Here is a 15299-nt window from a genome sequence, read left to right as displayed (position 1 = left end):
CACTTTACCCACCACTCTATCGGCTGGCCCTCTCTTCTTGTTCTTTTAAAGTCTTTTTAAAAAATTTTTACCTTTTAACCCTTAATCTTTTTTTAAGATTTTTACCACAGGGTGCATATGCTCACTGGAGTTGGAGGGGAAAGTGAGAAATGATCCCCTGAGGGGGATGGCCACACTGCAGTCCCTTCTCCATTCTCTTGGGATTTGGGGCGTGTACCTGGCATGTTTCAAGCCACTGGGTCCAGGACTCAAGTCACATTCATTCGTGTGGGAGTCCAGTGCTGTAACCATCATGCCACCTATTGGCCCCCCTTATCCTATTCTGGAGATTTGTTTACCATTTCTTCCTGAAGGTCTTCTGTTTATTTAAAGTTTATTCTAGCAGAGAGACAGACAGACAGACTCACACACACACACACACACACACACAAACACATACACACACACAAAGACAAAGACAGAGCACCTCGGCAGGATCCCTAATGCTGCGATTCACTCTTAGCCTCAGCCAGCCCTGGATCGTGGGTACACATGCCCATCCTGCTCAGAGAAGCAAATCTCATTTCAGTTACGCTGTTGGCCTGGAATAGTCCTGCCTTCCCTTTTTTGGTAGTCTGACTGTAATTTCTTCAGTTTATGTGTAGTTTGTCAGGGAGGTCTTCCACAGTTAACTACTTTCTCTTGAGATGCCTGAATGAAGGGCCAGCTTTTCAGTCATTGAGTTCTGTTATGATAAGTGAACACTGGGATTGAATTTTAAATTGTTGCTGCTCTTTGCTCTCATATGTCTGATATTATCACATTGGAATTGAGTCCCTTTAAGAGGACTGGCTCTGGATGGCCAGCAGGTGGCATGGTGTTTAAAGTGTTGGACACTTCCACGTGGCTGACCATAGTTTGAGTCCTGGGCCTGGTGGCTTGCTTTCTCACATTCTTTCGCTCTCTCTTTCTGTCTCTCTCTCTCTCTCGAGAACACACATCCTATGGCAAATTTAAACAAAAATGCCATTTCACTTGAACTTATTATACAATCTACTGAGATGCCTAAGTTATTTTGGCATTAGTTACTTTGAACTGGAAGGATGCTGATGCCTCTTTCATTGAGTGTCCATCTTGGAAGACAAGCCATCATCACTCAATGGAATAAAATTTGGAGGGATGTTGTTTCTAGTTTTCTGTACAAAGGGTCTGTTCCATTCTCCAGTAAAAATGAGAATCTGTTTATGTCTTTTCTAAGTGCTGCCAAACAGAGTTTGTAAATTCAGAAGACCAACCACCACTGAAAGTGCCTCAAGAGCTTCAGAGACTTCTGCAATAAATACAAACTTCTCAACAATTTTGTGACATTTTTTTCAATTCAAACAGAAAATATTTTGCTTAGCTCTATTTCTCTTCTTAAAGAAAATTTGCTTTTTTATGATAAGCGTAATTATAAAGCAGACCATATTAGAATTCTATAGGGAAATCCAAACACCCTTGAGCCAAATGTCCATAATTCAGACACAACATTTAGAGCATTATCCAGATGCCACAGGGCTAGCTAGAAGGACATGTTTGTGGTAATCAGCAAACCAGGGAAGACTATTACTGGGGCTGAGAAAGGAGGGCAAAATTTTATAAACTTATGTTTTCTAACTGTGCTTTAGTACTAGAACTAGAAAGAATTACTTGTACAGTACATTGGGGAAGATGGAAAAGGCTGATTATAGGCAGAGCAAAGAAGTCCATGAGTGGTACCTACTCAAGGCCCACATAGCCCCACAGAAAACCAATGGAATCCAAGCAGTGCCCTCATCTATTCTTTTTTTTTTTTCATCTATTCTTCATATGACTCTATGTGCTGTCTCTGCAGTAAGCACATGTGCCCTATAGTAAAAATCTCTCTAAAAATGAATGAATGAATGAATGAGTGAGTGAGCTGGATCTAACATGACTAACTGGAGTTTGAATCCTCTCAACTTGAAAAACATGCTGGAGGGGACCAGCAGATGGCGTAATGGTTGTCACTGGACTCTCACATAGTTGACTGTGGTTTGAGTTTGAACCCTGTGACTTAAAATTCACACCGGGCGTGTGTGTGCGCATGGCCAAAATCCCAAGAGGAGAATGGAGAAGAGATTGTTCATCCCCCACGGGAGGATTTCTCACTTTGTCTCTCTGTCTCTCCGGTGAGCTCACATGCCCTATAGCAAAAACCTCTCCTAGGAAAAAATAAAAGGAAAAACCATTTTGGATACGTGTGTGCGTGTCTTCATCCCCACGGGAGGATTTCTCACTTTCTGTCTCTCTCTGTCTCCGGTGAGCTCACATGCCCTATAGCAAAAACCTCTCCTAGGAAAAAATAAAAGGAAAAACCATTTTGGATACGTGTGTGCGTGTCATATCCCATCAGGATGGAGAAGGGAGAACAGCATGACCACCCTTATTGGGGGAGGTTCTGCCCCCATCTTCCTCTCTCTGGTGAGCACACGTACCCATTGACAATTAAATATTAGAAGAAATCATCTGTCTCATATTTTCCCCACATCTTCTCACCAGGATTTAAGCTTCATGAGAATAGAACTCTCTTGTTTGAGTTCTCACTTTCTCAAGCATCTGAACAAGGGCTGACTTGGTGTTCAGTAAATGGTTTTGAATGAATGAATGAAGGCTAGATAGGAGGATTTTGTCGATGCTTTGCTGAAAACAGCATGTTATCTTAATGGAAACGCCCCTTCTGGTAAAGTGAAACGAATTTATGACATCAGTGTACTATTTGGCTTTTTTATGCAGAAAAGGAAGTGAATGAGCTGATGGAAGAGCTCTTTGAAACTGTGAGTAATGATCCTCGAGGTAGAGCGTGGGTGGTACACGTAGATTCTCCTGCAAGCCTTTGTCTTTTCATCCCTGGGACCCCTCTCCAGAAGGCTGGTCTGACTGAGTCAGTTCCTTTTTAGTCCACCTAGGAAATAATACATTATTGTGGAAAGAGAATTTTGCTAGCTCATAAACTCTTTGAGAATCTACATGCAAATTATCCTTTTTTAAAAAGATTTATTTATTTAATTTCATTTGTTATTATTATTTATCTTTTAATTCGACTGGAGGGAGACAGAGAGAGAGATAAGGAGAGAGTGAGAAACAAGCCACCAGGTCTGGGACTCGAACCACTGTTGGCCATGTGGGAGTCCAGCGCCTCAGTCACCACGCCACCTGCAAGGCCCAACATATGCAGATTATTCTTAGTAAAGTTTTCCTTGTATTTTTTTGGGCGGCCTTTCCTGCTATTATTTGATCCTTAATGATCGATTGTAAACTGTTTTTTGTCTACTCTGAGCAAAACAGTTATCTTTTCCAAAAATATGCCTCTTGGAATATATTTCTGTGTACGATTGATCAGTTGGGGTTATCTGTGTTCTGTCCGTAGCATTACAAGTTGGCCAATTGAGAGACGTTTTCCCTGGCATGACAGTTATCCCAAGTGTGCTGTTGGAACATTGAAGTGAGAAGGGTGCTCATGCAAGCCCTCTCTGGTTGCCAGCATTATTTAAGTCCTGTAATCTGTAGTTTGCTCTTTCCTTTTCCACTGCTGAAGCCATTTCATAGGCCCTTTCCCCAGGAAGCCCACCTTTATTTTTACCCGCAGTTCCAGGATGAGATGGGATTCTCCAACATGGAAGACGATGGTCCAGAGGAAGAGGAGCGTGCGGCTGAGTCACGGCCTAACTTTAACACCCCTCAAGCCCTACGGTAAGGCTAGCCACAGATCTTGCGACTTAGAAGGGGAAAAAGGGCTTTTCTGGATAGACTTTTAGGGATCGCAGTTAACCGTTTCCCATCCCCAGCTTTACGTTACTGATGTGAGGGTGCAGAGCCCTGTGGGCAGTTAGGTGTCAAGCAAAGCGTCTCCTCGCTATGGGGCAGTGCAGCTGTAGACCATGCTGCGTCTGTTTGGGAAGGGAGAAAAAACAGCAGCTGGCATCCGAAGAAGCTTCTCCAGGTGAGTGGTGCTGGAGAGGTGTGTGGGACTGTGTGGCCAGCCACAGATCATAATGTCCACGTGTCACTTGTGTTCTTCGTATTTGCCATGGGCTATTGGGAAATATTACTGAAAGTCTGTGGTCCGCTGGGTGTCGATGGAGCAGACACGCAGAGCACACGGTGATGTCCCAGGAGTCTGAAACGTGTACGGACCTTTTCTCATCAAGTTGGCACTTCCGTTACACCATTCAGAACTGTTGACCCCCCATTGGTTTGCATCTGTGCTTTAACCTGTTGTTACCCATTGTGAGCAGCAACAGAGTCACTGGGAGGATTGCTAGAGGTCGTGGTACATTTCGCCTTGGAACACAGTGAAGCTAGCAGTCCTACAGCCCCTTAAGTAGTTTCTGTGTGTGTGTTTTTTGTTTTTTGTTTTTAGAGAAGGACATGCGTACTCACTGGAGAGACAGAGAAAGTGAGAAATCACTCCCCAGTGATGGCCATGCTGCAATCCCTTCTCCATTCTCCTCTCAGGAGTTTGGAAACGTACACACATGCATCTGGTATGAGTTTCAAGCCCCTGGGTCTGGGACTCAAACCACAGTCAGCCATGTGGTAGTCCAGGACCTTAACCGTGCCCCTGCTGGACCTACTAGCTCTGTGTTTTGACTTAACAGCCTTACTTAAGTAGAGAGCTTGGGATCCATCTGAAGGCTAGGTCTTCAGGGACCTAGCAATTGAGTGAAAACCAGTGTGTGAAAGTCGAAAGTTCCAGCCACTCTCCATAACAACAGCCACCCCAAACTCTCAGGATTACTAAAAGTTGATGTTTGACCCACTAATTTCAAGTTCATAGAACAGAATTCTGCTATATTAAATGGGACCCTTCCTCTCAGGAACTTACTGTAATGGGATTTGATTTATAAACATACCTCAGTTCCACAAATCAACTCTATGTCTTAGTTTTTTAAATTTGGGTATTGTAGGACTGTTTTTAAATTCCTGTTAGTATTCAGTCACCTACTGGTATTCAGTGGACCATGTGGGCTGCTGCAGCTTCTCTTTTAGGTACAAGTGCAAATCTGGTTTTTTGTTCTGTTTTGTTTTGTTTTTAATTGCCAGGGTTCACATGCTCTCACCAAAAAGAGCCAAAGAGAAAGGGAGAGTCCATCCCCACTGGGGCAAGGCCACGCTGTAATCCTTTCTCTCTTTCTCTTTCCTTTGGTATTTTGTATGCATGTATGTGCATCTGGCATGTTTTTCAGGCCACTGGAGCCACAACTCAAACCACTGCTGGCTATATGGATCTGGCTTCCCTTAATCACTAGGCCATGTGGTCGGCCCCAATCCTGATTTAATCTTTCAGTGAAACACCATGTTTGGGAAAGTGAGGTAATCTGTGCCCCACTTGCCAACGGTCAAAGTGATACTTACTAAAAAGGAAGCCCACCTTTATTTTTACCCGCAGTTCCAGGATGAGATGGGATTCTCCAACATGGAAGACGATGGTCCAGAGGAAGAGGAGCGTGCGGCTGAGTCACGGCCTAACTTTAACACCCCTCAAGCCCTACGGTAAGGCTAGCCACAGATCTTGCGACTTAGAAGGGGAAAAAGGGCTTTTCTGGATAGACTTTTAGGGATCGCAGTTAACCGTTTCCCATCCCCAGCTTTACGTTACTGATGTGAGGGTGCAGAGCCCTGTGGGCAGTTAGGTGTCAAGCAAAGCGTCTCCTCGCTATGGGGCAGTGCAGCTGTAGACCATGCTGCGTCTGTTTGGGAAGGGAGAAAAAACAGCAGCTGGCATCCGAAGAAGCTTCTCCAGGTGAGTGGTGCTGGAGAGGTGTGTGGGACTGTGTGGCCAGCCACAGATCATAATGTCCACGTGTCACTTGTGTTCTTCGTATTTGCCATGGGCTATTGGGAAATATTACTGAAAGTCTGTGGTCCGCTGGGTGTCGATGGAGCAGACACGCAGAGCACACGGTGATGTCCCAGGAGTCTGAAACGTGTACGGACCTTTTCTCATCAAGTTGGCACTTCCGTTACACCATTCAGAACTGTTGACCCCCCATTGGTTTGCATCTGTGCTTTAACCTGTTGTTACCCATTGTGAGCAGCAACAGAGTCACTGGGAGGATTGCTAGAGGTCGTGGTACATTTCGCCTTGGAACACAGTGAAGCTAGCAGTCCTACAGCCCCTTAAGTAGTTTCTGTGTGTGTGTTTTTTGTTTTTTGTTTTTAGAGAAGGACATGCGTACTCACTGGAGAGACAGAGAAAGTGAGAAATCACTCCCCAGTGATGGCCATGCTGCAATCCCTTCTCCATTCTCCTCTCAGGAGTTTGGAAACGTACACACATGCATCTGGTATGAGTTTCAAGCCCCTGGGTCTGGGACTCAAACCACAGTCAGCCATGTGGTAGTCCAGGACCTTAACCGTGCCCCTGCTGGACCTACTAGCTCTGTGTTTTGACTTAACAGCCTTACTTAAGTAGAGAGCTTGGGATCCATCTGAAGGCTAGGTCTTCAGGGACCTAGCAATTGAGTGAAAACCAGTGTGTGAAAGTCGAAAGTTCCAGCCACTCTCCATAACAACAGCCACCCCAAACTCTCAGGATTACTAAAAGTTGATGTTTGACCCACTAATTTCAAGTTCATAGAACAGAATTCTGCTATATTAAATGGGACCCTTCCTCTCAGGAACTTACTGTAATGGGATTTGATTTATAAACATACCTCAGTTCCACAAATCAACTCTATGTCTTAGTTTTTTAAATTTGGGTATTGTAGGACTGTTTTTAAATTCCTGTTAGTATTCAGTCACCTACTGGTATTCAGTGGACCATGTGGGCTGCTGCAGCTTCTCTTTTAGGTACAAGTGCAAATCTGGTTTTTTGTTCTGTTTTGTTTTGTTTTTAATTGCCAGGGTTCACATGCTCTCACCAAAAAGAGCCAAAGAGAAAGGGAGAGTCCATCCCCACTGGGGCAAGGCCACGCTGTAATCCTTTCTCTCTTTCTCTTTCCTTTGGTATTTTGTATGCATGTATGTGCATCTGGCATGTTTTTCAGGCCACTGGAGCCACAACTCAAACCACTGCTGGCTATATGGATCTGGCTTCCCTTAATCACTAGGCCATGTGGTCGGCCCCAATCCTGATTTAATCTTTCAGTGAAACACCATGTTTGGGAAAGTGAGGTAATCTGTGCCCCACTTGCCAACGGTCAAAGTGATACTTACTAATTAGTGTGGTGCCGGGGCCGGCAGGTGGTGTGGTGGTTAAGGATGCTGTATTCCCACACAGCCGGCTGTGGTTTGAGTCCTGGACCTGTTGGCTTAAACTTACACCGTGCACGTGCGTGCCCACGATCCCAAGAGTAGAATGGAGGAGAAGGGGTTGCGACGTGGCCATCCCCCCTGGGATTGATTTCTCGCCTTAAGAAAATATAAAATAAGAGTAGTGCCAGCAGATGGGATGGTGATTAGGCACTGAACTCCCACATGGCTGACCTCAGTTCAAGGCCTGGACGTTGTGGCTTGAAAATCACTCTGGGTACATGTCATGTGTGTCCAAAATACCATGAGAAGAATGGAGGAGAAGGAATAGCTGCATGGCCATCCCCCTGAAGGGATGATTTCTTACTTTTTGTCTCACTATTTCTCGTTCTCTCTCTCTTGTGAGCACACACGCCATATGAGAAAAAAAAATTATATTTATTTAAAAACTTATAAAACTTATTATGGGGCCAGCAGTTAGTGTAATGGCTATGTCGCCGGACTCCCATGTTGTCACCTGCAGTTCGAGTCCCGGACCCGGTGGCTTAAACTCACATCAGGCGCATGTTCGTACGTGCCAAAGATCCTGAGAGGAGAATAGAGGAGAAGGGATTGCAGCATGGCCATCCCCCCTGGGGGATGATTTCTCACTTTCTGTCTCTCTGTCTCAATGTCTTTCTGGCGAGTGCATGGGCCCCATAGCAAAAACCTCTCCAAAAACAAAAACAAAAACAACAAAAAAAGGAAAACGTATAAAACTCATTATGTGATATGTATTAAAAATAGCCATGTGTTATTCTTACATTGTCCGCCTGTTTATGCTTCTGCTCTTCTTCTCCTGTCATAATAGTACAGATAATCGTGTGCTTTTAGTTCTTGAAAAGATCATGCCATGGTCTTTAGGTTTTATCCTGAGCTGCTGTAACTTGCAGGAAATAGTAAATACTACGAAAAGGAAACATAACTTTCATCCCCAGAGCCTATTGGAAGCTGTTGCTATTTGACCATTGGTCCAGTAGAAGATTCCTTGAACTGTGATGCCCCGTTGGTCTAGTTACTTCAACAGATCTTATCCTGATGGCATCGGTTATCAGCCTGTGCTTAGTCCTTACGTGTCTTCTTTCACCTTTTCTTCAGAACTAACACACTAGGGGCACTAACTGTTGGTGTAATGGCTGTCGCTGGACTCCCATGTAGTCGACCACGATTCGAGTCCTGGAGCCGGTGGCTTAAGCTCACGCCGGGCCATTTGTGTGTGTGCCCAAGATCCCGAGAGGACAATGGAGCAGAAGGGATTGTGACATGGCCATCCCCCCTGGAGGGTGATTTCTCACTTTCTGTCTCTCTCTGTCTTTCTAGTGAGCACATGCGCCCTATAGCAAAAACCTCTCAAAACAAAACAAAACAAAATAAACAAAAAACCCACTAGGCATTTGGGATTCTTGCTTCAGCCCTGGAAACAGTGTCTGTCAGGAGGTAGGGATAGGAAGTTATGGTTGGGAAACTTGAGTGAGGAATTCAAAGAGCAAAAAGAATGTATTTTTGTGGAGGGTAGTAGGGTCATAGTTTAAGCTCTCAGTTCTGTTTATCTACAGTACAGTAGTCCCCTTACCCACAGTTTTGCTTCCCACAGTTTCGATTACCCATTGATGGCCCCAGTGTGAAAACAGGTAATACTGTACGATAAGTTTTTATCCGCCCCCCTTTTTCTTTTTTGCCAAAGGGTGTGTGCATTTGCCAGAAAGAGAAAGGGAAAGTGAGAAATCGTCCGCCAGGAAGGATGGCCATATCGTGATCCCTCCTCCTCCATTCTCCTCCTGGGATTTCGGGTGTGCATGTGCACAGGCCAGGCGTGATTTTCCAGCCTCTTTGTCTGGGACTTAAACCAATGTCAGCCATATGGGAACCTAGCACCTTAACCACCATGCCTCCTGCTGTCCTCACAATAGGGTACTTAGAGAGAGAGACTACACTCACATAATGTATATAATGGTTTATTTTAGTAAATTAAATCTCTCACTATCCCTAATTTATATGTGTTTTATCATAGGTATATGTATGTACAGGAACAAAACATAGTGTTCGGTATTATCTGTGGTTTCAGGCAAACTGGGGGTCTTGGAACATATCTCTTATGGATAAGGGGGGACTACTTTGTACCTCCTTCCTTCTCCATGCTAGAAGGTCTTTGACCGTTTAAGAGGGCAAGCAGAGCAGCCTGAATGGGCAGGGAGATGGGGCAGGAATAACGGGTACATTTGAGAATAGATGTGTTTTCAGAAGACCCTACATCACTGGTGACAGCGTGACCTAGGTTAATGTGGGTATCACAGGAATGCAAGGATGAAGAGCTCCCACCAGCTCCTCGGCTGCCTTCTTATCCAGAAGCTTCCCTGCTCCTAGATTTGTTGTTTGTTTGCTTCTCCACTTGCTCGTTACTTAGAGGAGTAAGTGCAGAAGAATGGGGGGTGGCTGTGGGTACCTTAGAATCCTCTTACTTGAATTTATGCTAGTAACACTTTTGGAAGAAGATTTGGATCACCTGGGAGTTTCACTGTTGGCGTAAGTGGGCCCTGGGCTTAGCAGTGAGTGGAAACTGCTTAGGCTCTCCTAGCACTCCGTGAGAACGGAGCAGGTGTGTGTGACCTGGGGAGTGTCCACATTCAGTCACCGGTTGGTTTGGGTAGGTTTGAGGAACCTCTGGCCAACTTGCTAAATGAACAACATCGGACGATGAAGGAGCTTCTTGAGCAGCTGAAGATGAAGAAATCTTCAGCCAAACAGCAGCAAGAGGCAGAGAGGGTTAAGCCCCAGGGTGAGAAAGTTGATCGGACTCTGGTTCTGGACTCAGCACAGAGGCGGAGACTCCAGCATCAAATGCAGCAGGTAAGACTCTTCTTGGGAATGTGAGTACTGGATTTTCCGTGGCCCAACCCTGAAGCCAAAAACGGCCAGCTTTGTGAACGGTCGGTATCTTAGCACCCACGGAAACCAGGGACCACGGTGGGTAGGTAAGAGGTCCCCGTGTTTGTGCCCTATGGATCTCACAGAAAAGCACGTAAGGATTTCAGTAGTAATGAGGATTCCAGATCTCAGAGGTCTTAGTAATTCTTTCTGAACTTTAGCAGCCTTCCCTGCCAGAAGTAGTTTTTTCCTCTTTGTAATTTCAGCCCTTCTGGTTTGAGCTTAAACTTCCCCTGGTCTTGTCATTTTGCTTATGGGAACATTCTTGAGAGATTGATGTGAAGATCCTCCATTGTCCTCATAGCCTCTCCAAAGAGTAAATGGATGTGATGAAGTGGCAGGTATCTGGGTACGATCTCCCTGGATTCGAGATGGACCCTCATAACATGCACTGTGTTATTTTCCTTCCTTCCCGCAGCATGTCCAGCTCTTGACGCAAATCCATCTTCTTGCTACTTCCAACCCCAATCTCAATTTGGAGGCCAATACCACCAGGATATTTCTTGTAAGATTCCAAGTTTTGTTTTCTTGATCTTGAAATGTATCGTTTCTCACTGAAAATTAGATTCCCACATTTTGATTTTGAGAAAACTCATGTGGAAACTATGGCTGTATTGAAACACAGGGCAGTACTTGAAGGCTTTTTTGGAGCCATTTTTCTTCATTCTCTGGAGAGAGGGCCGCAGGCAACCCTGGCTTTTCCTTTGGTGTTCTAAGCAGAGGCCAGTGGACATAATTCCACAGTCCCCGAGGAAGAGCATCTTTTACCTACATAGCTCTACCTCTAAAGGTTTGAGTGTCAAATTAGCTTGGCAAGTAATTTCTCATAGTTATTCACCACTTGCAACCTACATTTATTATATTGTCCTGAATATTTTTTGGTTACCATGCCGATTTTCTGTGGCTTCCTATGTTTGTCAAAAGAATATAAGCTACTGGGACCATCAGTTGGCATAATGGCTATGTTGCTGGACTTCCCGTGTATTCTACTGCAGTTTGAGTCTCAGATCCGGTGGCTTAAACTCATGCCAGGTGCGTGTGCGTGTGTGCCCAAGATTTTGAGAGGAGAACAGAGGAGAAGGGATTGCAGCATGGCCGTCCTCCGGTGGGGGGGCGGTGTCTGTCTCTCTTTGTCTTTCTGGAGAGCACATGCACCCTATGGCAAAAACTTCAAAATATGTATAAATATAAGCTACTGTATTTCATAAGAGTGTGTATTCAATTTTCTTTTTTTCCGGGCTACAAAGCGTGTGCATATGCCAGAGAGCAGCAGAGAGAGGGAAGGTGAGAAAGCACTCTCCATGCCTCAATCCCTTCTCCTCCATCTCTTCTTTCAGGATTTTGGGTGTGCACACAAACATGCCTGGTGTGTTTTTCACACCTCCAGGTCTGTCAGCCTTGTGGGATCCAGCCACCTAAACCACCACACCACTGGCTGCCACCAGTATTTAATTTTTAAAATATTGTTCTTGTGATATTTTTATTAAGCCCTCCTCCTCCTCTTTAGGTTTTTGGTACTGACTTCTTAGGTTTTTGTTAGAGCTATTCTGCTATTCTTTTTTTTTTTTTTTTAATAGAGGTTTTTTGTCTTAGTGCATATGTACTTGCTGGAGATTGGGACAGAGACAGTGAGAAGAAAAGTAGGAACTCTCCCCCTGACCCAGGCTCGGTGGCCACGCCATAATCCCTTCTTCTCCATTCTCCTCCCAGGATTTTGGGTATGCACGTGCTTGGGCTCAGCATGATTTTCAAGCCACCCGGTCAGGAATTTGAACTGCAGTCAACCATGTGGGACTCCATGCCATCTGCTGGCCCCTCCGCTATTCCTTTTATAGATGCTAAAACTATCGTTCATTTATCAGGATCGTTGTTAGTGCTTTCTAAAATTAACGTTGTTCATAACATTTTAAAGTATTTTGGAGGACAGGCTTTTTTTTGCCATAGGGTGTGTGTACTCATCAGAGACAGAGAGAAAGACTGTGAGAGCGAAAGTGAGAAATTACCCCCTGGGGGGATAGCCATGCCATAATCCGGTCTTTCTGGGATTTGGGGTACACATGCACATGTGTGATTTTCAAGCTACCATGTCTGGCCCTCAAACTACAGCTGGCCGTGTGGGAATCCAGTGCCTTGACCACCATGCTACCCACAGGAAGAACTTAGGAGTTTGAATTTTTTTTTTAAGGAATTATTTATTGGGGCTAGCAGGTGGCGTGGTGGTTCAAGGCTCTGGATTCCCACATGGCCGACCTGGTGGCGTGCTCTCTTCCTTTCTCTCTGCTCTGGTCAAAAATAATAATAACAAAAGGAATTAAATAAACAAATCTTTAAAAATTTATTAATTTTGTTTGTTCATTCATGTATTTTAACTTGACCACAGAGAGATGGAAAATGAGAAAGCAAAACCACAAGGTTTGGGATCAAACTGTGTTTGGGCATGTGGGCGTGCCCAGTGCCTTAACCAGCTTGCCACCTGCGCGTCCCTACGTTTGAAATTTTAAACCCATAAACATTGCCCTTAGACTAGCAAATGGGTAATGATAATACTGTCTACTTCTTGGGTAATACTCTCAGGGGTTTAAGTGGTATGTTTCCTAGTGCTCCGGGCTTTCCTAGTGATCACCTGGGCGAATTCACCTCCTTTGCGTTGGCAGGATCATGAGGAGTACTTTGTTTTAGATATTACTCAGAGAAACCAGAAGTATAAATCTAAGAATAAAACAAGAAGGAACCCCGTGTGCTATAAATAAAACCCCTGAATACCTGAGGATTCAGCAAAGGCAGTCTTAGGAAAGATGTTAAATGTTAAACGGCTATTTGAGGATTTTTACCTGTTTTTTACCCTGTAGTAGGAAGGATAGTCTTTCATTCAGAGGTTAAGGGCTGCTGACAGTTGTCTTACATCTTCTTTATGTCCTTGTTTTCCCAGAAAGAGGAGGGAATCTTTGCCAAAAGCTCCATCGCTCTTCACCAACCGTTCAATCCCAAGTTTCAGACCTTGTTCCAGCCCTGTAACTTGATGGGAGCTATGCAGCTCATTGAAGACTTCAATACGCATGTCAGCATTGACTGGAGTCCTCGTAAAACTGTCAAGAAGACTGGTAGGGACAGATGTGTCAACTTCAAGTTTTTACTTGCTGTGACAGGTGGTGGGAGTCTTAGCCCTCAGATAATTTCTGGGGGAGTTTCTTTGGAATGGAGAACACGGGATACTTACTTCTCCCTCTCTTTCTCCCCCTTTTATACTCGATGTCTGAGTTGTAGAATTTTGTGATAATGTATGGGCATAGGGAAGGCAGTGGGCAGGATTGGAGTATGGGAAGTGGAGATGTAGGACACCGGGCTAAGAATTGGACTTAGAGGGACCAGCAGTTGGCGTCATGTTATGTCGCTGGACACCCATGTAGTTGACCTCGGTTCGAGTCCTGGATTTCGTGGCTTAAACTCACGCTGGGCGCATGTGCGTGCGTACCCAAGATCTCAAGAGGAGAATGGACAGGAAGGAATTGTGGTGTAGCCATCTCCCCTGGGGGGTGATTTCTTGCTTTCTGTCTCTGTGTTTCTCTCTATCTTTCTGGTGAGCGCATGTGCACTATAGCAAAAACTTCTCAAAAAGAAAAAGATATTGGGACCGGCAGTTAGCGTCATGGCTATGTCACTGGACTCCCATGTAGTTGACTGCGGTTCACATCCTGGACCTGGTGGTTTAAAACTCATGCCAGATGCATGTGCGTGCATGTACTAGATCCCAAGAGAAGAATGGAGGAGTGGGATTGTGGCATAGCCATCCCCACTAGGGGTGATTTCTCACTTTCTGTCCCTCTGTCTCTCTCTGTCTGTCTGGCAAGTACATGCACCCTATAGCAAAAACCTCTAAAACAAAAAAAAAGTTATTTAATTTTTATTTAAAAATATTTTTAGCCCATATCTTCATTTTTTTAAAAGAATTATTTTATTTAACTTTATTTGTTATTATTATCATTATTATTTTCCAGTTTGATCAGAGACACACACAGAGAGAGAGAGGAAGTGAGAAAGCAAGCCACCAGGTCCAAGACTTGAACCATCGTCGGCCATGTGGGAGTCCAGTGCCTTTTACCACCATGCCACTTGCCAGCCCCGATATCTTCGTTTTTTCATTTCATCTGTTTTTCTTTTTACATTTTTCCACAAACATTTACTTTACATATCAAAAAATTTTTGCTCATACTCCATAGTTTTTGACAGTTAATAAACTTTCAAAATTTAAAAATACTGAATTTTAAAGATAGTGTTCAATATACTTTTTATAATTTTGTATGATTTTGTTTGTGACTCTATAACAATGGAAACAGTATGGTTTTAAATATTTTTTGCTTTAGGGTGCATGCGCTCGCCAGGCAGATAGAGAGAGACAGAGAGACAGACAGCGAGAAATCACCCCCCAGGGGGGATGGTCACGCCACAATCCCTTCTCCATTCTCCTCTCGGGATCTTGGGCACGCACGCACACGCGCCCGGCGTGAGTTTTAAGCCACCGGGTCCGGGACGCAAACTGCGGTCGACTACGTGGGAGTCCAGCGACATAGCCATTATGCTAACTGCTAGTCCTTATGGTTTTAAATGTTTTTTGTTTTGTTTTGTTTTGGTTTTTTTTGAGAGATTTTCACTGTAGGGCGCGTGCGCTCGCCAGACAGACAGAGAGAGACATAGAGACAGAAAGCGAGAAATCACCCCCCAGGGGGGATGGTCACGCCACAATCCCTTCTCCATTCTCCTCTCGGGATCTTGGGCACGCACGCACACGCGCCCGGCGTGAGTTTTAAGCCACCGGGTCCGGGACGCAAACTGCGGTCGACTACGTGGGAGTCCAGCGACATAGCCATTACGCTAACTGCTGGTTCCCGGTTTTAAATGTTTTTGAGAAAATATTTACATGTCAGCCGCTCAGATTGTTGAAAAGCAACACCCAGAACACTAGTCACACATAAACCCTCTCAATTCAGCCCTGCTTACCAAGTACTCTGTGCTATACCATCTGCTAGCAAAGATCACTTTATTTTTCTTCCTTCAAGGTCTCTCTCAGGATAATCCTCTGGTGTGGTTGCTCTTTTGCGATCTCT

At 44.6% G+C, this 15299-nt stretch overlaps 1 protein-coding gene across 1 annotated transcript in view; it reads left to right on the top strand.

Annotated features, from left to right (window-relative positions):
• LOC102479328 (GON-4-like protein) overlaps positions 1-15299 on the top strand; it is a gene marked incomplete in the record, with an annotated part of 76557 nt that overhangs the window by 44349 nt on the left and 16909 nt on the right. Inside the window, 5 exon segments of the mRNA XM_027774468.1 lie at positions 2773-2813; positions 3626-3729; positions 9921-10119; positions 10616-10702; positions 13127-13298. Of these exon segments, the coding sequence (XP_027630269.1) occupies positions 2773-2813; positions 3626-3729; positions 9921-10119; positions 10616-10702; positions 13127-13298 (603 nt within the window).

Source organism: Tupaia chinensis, unplaced genomic scaffold, assembly GCF_000334495.1.
Source record: "Tupaia chinensis unplaced genomic scaffold, TupChi_1.0 Scaffold000438_1, whole genome shotgun sequence".
Lineage (NCBI taxonomy): Eukaryota > Metazoa > Chordata > Mammalia > Scandentia > Tupaiidae > Tupaia > Tupaia belangeri.
Note: the sequence above shows the minus strand (reverse complement) of the source record. Positions and strands in the feature narration are given on the sequence as shown.